The sequence below is a fragment of the Phaethon lepturus genome, unplaced genomic scaffold (assembly GCF_000687285.1).
Source record: "Phaethon lepturus isolate BGI_N335 unplaced genomic scaffold, ASM68728v1 scaffold7790, whole genome shotgun sequence".
NCBI lineage: Eukaryota > Metazoa > Chordata > Aves > Phaethontiformes > Phaethontidae > Phaethon > Phaethon lepturus.
The window spans coordinates 1-5,762 of NW_010514037.1; the positions used below are offsets into that span (position 1 = coordinate 1).

The window sequence follows — 5,762 nt, forward strand, 5'->3', positions numbered from 1 at the left end:
AAAAAAAAAAAAAAAAAAAAAAGAAATTAAAGGAACCGGTTTGTGCCTTTTTTTCCTTCTCTGAAGACCTTCAAAAGGGTCTGGTTTCGTTGGGGGGGGTCGCCTATAAATGTGAATTTATTTTTTTTCAGAGCTGGAATGTATTATGCCTAGAAAATAAAGGGCAACTGTTTCTCGTAGGAGAGGCATTTTCAGCTCACATAAAGAAGAAAAAAAAATGCAATTTGTATTTTGAAAAGTGCCCTTTTGCCTTTTGAAGTTTTTTTCCCCCCAGAATTTTTTCGTAAGGTGCCATGTCCTTTTCTAATACATGACAAAGTATCTCAGTATGGCAAGATTCTGTTTTTTTTCTTGACTCTGTCAAGTCAAGGCTTGCTTTTGGGATGTGACAGGAGTGGTAGAATGCGGTCCTTGAAATAGCACTGTACAAAGTATATCTGAAGCATATGAATAGGTTCCTTGAAATTGTGATGTGCATCATGTTTTAGAAATTGCATGGATGCTATAATCTTACATTCCCATTTTTCTAAGTAAGGTTAATGGGCAAGCTCAAATCATAGCTTATAAACAAACTTTAATTTCTCTGATAGGCTTTATTACAACCTAAATCTGGTGTTTCTTGCATAATATTAGATTTGTATCTATTTTTTTTCTTTCATTTTTATCTTGTGTTTAAAAAAACCCGAACACCTCAATTTAAAAGGTAACATTGTCACTTTCCACTGTCTGAGTTAGATTTGGCCCCTTTGCTTCCTCTGCTTTCTCTTCCAGATAGGGCTGTTAAACTGCTGGGAAGAAATATTCCCTCAATTCTGAGGATGACTAAAGGAGTGGATCTGAAGATAAGCAGAAGGCTTTGCATTAAACCCCAGGAAGAAAGTCAACTTCGGTCAAGAAGTAAGAGTTTCTGATAAAGATCATGCTACATTTCATGCTGTGAAATATTTAGATAACCAGGCTGCAATCACCCGAACAGGAATTTGGCTGATAAAGATGCTGATATCTCTGATTTTGAGAGAGGGAATTCTGATCCTTAGACTGAAAAACTGACTATTAAAGTTAGCAATAAGATCTTGATTTTCAAGAAAGCCAGGGGGCAATATTTCTTCTTGTGACAATAACACAGCTTTCACTTTGTAGCAGGTTACTAGTATCTTATCTGACGTATGTTGATGCTCTTCAGCTGAACTCTAGAACTAGCTGTTCAACCCTGATGTAAACTATCGATGTTGAAGAACATCATACGAGCTAAAATACTTCCGCAGTTTTTAGTAGTACAGCCAGTTTCAGCTCTTCACAAAATTGAACATGCTCAGCAGGAGCGAGTCAGTCTGATTGATTACTTCATGTTTAAGCGTGGAGTTGGTCAGGTAAAGCTCAGGCCATGAAACATTTTTTCACTATGTATAGGATGATTATGATGCTCTAATGAGACTTCCTGTATAACACATTCGTGGCCTACTGATACTAGCTACAAGGAGCATACAGATGTGAAGCATTTTCATAGAATAGAATCATAGAGTCATTAAGGTTCGAAAAGACCTTTAAGGTCATCAAGTCCAACCGTCAACCCAACACTACCATGCCCACTAAACTATGTCCCAAAGTGCCATGTTTTTTGAACACTTCCAGTGATGATGACTCCACCACTTCCCTGGGCAGCCTGTTCCAATGCTTGACCACTCTCTCAGTGAAAAAATTTTTCCTAATAGCCAATCTAACCCTCCCCTGGCGCAACTTGAGGCTATTTCCTCTTGTTTTATCCCCTTCCCACTTTGAATCTAGTTTAAAGCCCTCTCGATGAGCCCCGCCAACTTATAAGTGAGGATCCTTTTCCCCGTTGGAGATAGTTGAACTCCATTTTGCATAATTCTGTGTTAAAAACATAATGCAGCTGTACTGGGTAAATCCAAAGGTCTCCTTAACAGTATCATGTCTCCAGTAGTGGCCAGTAAAGGAGGTTCCTTACAATTTTGTGAGGACTAATAGGAATGGTGGCCAATAGCAAGGATATAAGGAAGAGTACAGAAACAGGGCAAACATAGTGTTTCTCCCCTAGACTGCTGTCCCAGAGGTGGCATCTTTGTGTTTAATGGTCCTCACTGGATTTTTCTTTCATAAATTTGCCCAGTCTCTTGAAGCTGGATGTATTTTTAGTATTCACATTCCCTGGGGAAGGAATGCCTCAGCTGAACCATGCTGTGAGAAAACAAGTACAGTCTTGTTTTTGAAACTAGTGTGTGCTATTTTTGATCCGATGTTCCTTGATTCAGTACCCCTTCCAAAACAGGATGTGTTCATTGTAACCCACACTCCCAATGTCACAATTCTGGTGCCTTCTGTTGTGCTGGAGGGAGCTTCAATTACTGCTTTTCCAGGCCAAAGGTCTCAGTCTATGATACTGTTTCTTACATGGTGGCCATTCCATACCTGTGGTCATCCTTTCCAATTTTCTCTGTACCTGTTCTATTTCAACTGTTTCTGAGATGAGAGATCAGTATTTCACATGCTTTTCAAAATGCTGGAGTCACAGTTTTAAACAATGGCATAATGATTCTTTCGTGTTGGTCAGTGTTCCTAGACATTGCCAGTAATGCTGTTTCAGACTATTACTGAACATTTTGCCAAAAGCTCTGTGAAACCCCGAGGACTTACTCCTCAGCAGTAATGGTTAGGTTAGAGGCTGTCTTCTGCATGTGAACTGGAATTGCTTCCTGTTCATATACATGGGGTTTCACTGGCCATCTCGTTGACTCGGGATTCTGAAGCCCTGTGGCTCCTCACACTTAGCCCTCTTCTTTATGTTTCTGAATAGTGTTGTCAGCAAACTGTCTATCCACCCTGCTTCCTAGATAATTCATGAATCCATGAGGCAGCACACAGCCATAGAGGATACTTCCCATTGTTGGGTTGGTGTTTTGGTGGTGTTGTGGGTTTTTTTTTTTTTGTTCAAAAGGAGGTGGTGGGTGGGAAAGCTGCCTATCTTTGAACTTCGCTAGATTTTAATGGTATGGTATGTATGGAAACCTTCCTGTATTACGTTCCGAACATTTTTTTATATGGAGTTTGAAAGACTGAGCTGAATAAGGGTCTAATCTTTGCCTATGGTCATCTCTTTAAACCTCCAGACAAGACAAAATCTTATACTCCCTGAAAAAGTTAACGTTCTGTGGTGCAATAGTGTCGTGTATTGGCTTTTCTGTAGCAGTTCCATTTGATTTATTTTTAACTAATTTAAATGCAATAGGAAAACTATAATATAGCATCTTAGGAAGCTTAGATGTTGGAGCAGGTTCTGCAAATTTAGAGCTACATATATAGAGATCTTGGGCAAGATTTGGCTTTCCTTACATGGCCTCAGTTTAATCCATATTTACGGGTTTGTTAATCTGACTGTGATATACTTTTTGTTCCCTAACCAACTCTAGCAATCATACTTAAAATTCTGCATTGCTTACCCTAATTGGTTTCATTACAGCTGTAGCAACTCATCTTCTCTTGACTGTTGTTTTTAGTGGTTTTTTTGGGTTTTGTTTGTGTGTTTTGTGTTTGTTTGGGTTTTTTAGGTCAGTCTCCTCTAAGGGTGCCTGGACACAAGCCTACAGACTGGGAGAAAAGATTTCTGTTGTGGGCAGGCCATTTCAAAAAAACAGAGGATATACCAGAGACTGTCTCGTAAGTGCCAGTTTTGAAGCTGTAAAAGAGGCATGGTCTGTGCGGGAATAAGTTACTTGAATACAACTCCAGAATAACTTTTCTTAAATGGGATGGGTTTTCACAGCTGACAAATCTTACACCAAACACAGCAGTGTATCGTCTTGTAGATGAGATGACCTGAGCAATTCTGTATTGCTGAGGTAATACATACCTTTTGATTTTTTTCTGAAGAGATGAGCAGCATCTTAATCAGTTTTTTCATTAGAAAAACATCACAAATCCGTTAATTTTTACTCTTCTCTCCCAATCAAAAAAGCTTTTGCAAATATTAGTGTGAGCTTTTTCTAGTGTTTTTCTTCATATGTCTATCTCCTATTGTGTGAAACTTTCATGATACAGCTATAAAAAAATAACTGAAACTCATTTAAAATATTTATTAATGAATGTCTGGGGGGCATGGGCCAACTTTCTTTACTCTTGGAATTTAAACTAACAAACAGTGGGAAGGCTCTGTAACAAAAATACACATATAGTCAAAATTTCCCTGTTGCTGGTGGAGTCCAAGTGTCAGTGCTTTGCCCTGTATAAAAAGTAGAAAATAAAACTGGATTTTCTAGTTTGCCTATCTAAAATGAAGGTCAAATTTAACAACAACAACAACAAAAGGCAATTATTAGTTTAAAAAACATTGCTGGTGGTAGTACAGTTATCTTTTAAAATATGCTTGTAATGCTTTTAAATATATATATATTTATTTAAATTTGAAAGATACAGTAAATCCTGTACTACTTGCGTAAGCAAACTGTGTAGATGCCCTCTAAAGATATTCTATTTGTTTGCATGCACAGCATGGGAATTGAAAATCCACCCATGTATCTATCAGTTTTTTCTAAATGTATCACAGTGGATAAATATTGTTAAAAATGAATTCTTCACTTTTGTATTGAATAATTTTTCCTAAAATTACATTTGAAATACATAAAGGCATACATTATTACAAGTTATTAAATTATGTCAGTTCATATATTTTTGCATACCAAACACTTATTACAAGTGTTTTTAAGAAAACAGACTTAGCAGAGTGAGTGAAGTCATTTCAATGGTTTATTGAAAGGGCAAACCAACTTCTGATAAAAGCTGACCATTTTTACAAGTGTATAGGGAATTCTTGTTTTATTGAGGCAAACAGTTCATCCAAAGCTGAGAAGACAACTGAGAACTATAAAAGCACAAAAGCTGGTTTTCCTGTCCTAAGCTGAATTAAGAGTGTGTTGTAAGGGCTTGTGATAGAACTCAGTAATCCTGCAAGATGTGGTGATCAGAAGTAACTCATTTATTAAACAAATGTTAATCTTAGCCACTGAATTGATTTAAAATGCAAATTGTGTTCAGATAACTATCTCTTTGTCTTGTATGTTTTAAAACCTCCAAGGTACTTCAAAAATTAACTAAATAAAGTTTTAAAATCCTATTTCTGTGCATTTCAGCTTAATTGCAGCCTGTGCCCAAGTTCATCGCAGATTATTAGCAAAAACAAATAATCTGGAAGCTAGATTTAACTGTTATTTTCATGGTAGATGGACATGTTCCCTATGATCAGAAATCTTGTACTCAGATCTATACCCTGAAGCAGTGATCAAATCACTTTTGCCCTCCTCTTAAAATCAAGACCAAACCTCTCTTCAGTTCTCAGGTGCTATGTGATTTATCATGTTATACTATCATGGATCCTTTGTTACTTTTTTTCCTCCAAGTATAACGGTCAAAATGTGGTAAAAGATTCCATATTCACTCATGCTGGTGTACAGTGATGATTTCCCAGTTCCATTAAATCCACTATCCTTGTTAGTTTTGGGGTATAATTACCTAGTTTGCATTTATTGTTTCATCACATGATGCTGATGCTTTTCTAGTCATGTGTAACTTTACAATATGCCAAACTTAATCAGTGAAACTATTACATCTCCTTGAGAAGGGAGTCAACTGCTCTAAATTCTACAAAGAGAGTTAAATATATAGGGTATAGATCTTTCGTTATTGTGGAAAGCATATCAACAAGGCCAAGTGCAGGGTCCTGCACCTGGGTCGGGGCAGCCTCCGATATC

At 37.2% G+C, this 5,762-nt stretch overlaps 1 protein-coding gene across 1 annotated transcript in view; it reads left to right on the plus strand.

The window, feature by feature from the left end:
* The first annotated feature begins 776 nt into the window (after positions 1–776).
* FAM162A (family with sequence similarity 162, member A) overlaps positions 777–5,762 on the plus strand; it is a 9,275-nt gene continuing 4,289 nt past the window's right edge. The window contains exons 1-2 of the mRNA XM_010291857.1: positions 777–897; positions 3,567–3,675. Of these exons, the coding sequence (XP_010290159.1) occupies positions 819–897; positions 3,567–3,675 (188 nt within the window). The 5' untranslated portion in view covers positions 777–818. The remainder of the gene's footprint in view (positions 898–3,566; positions 3,676–5,762) is intronic.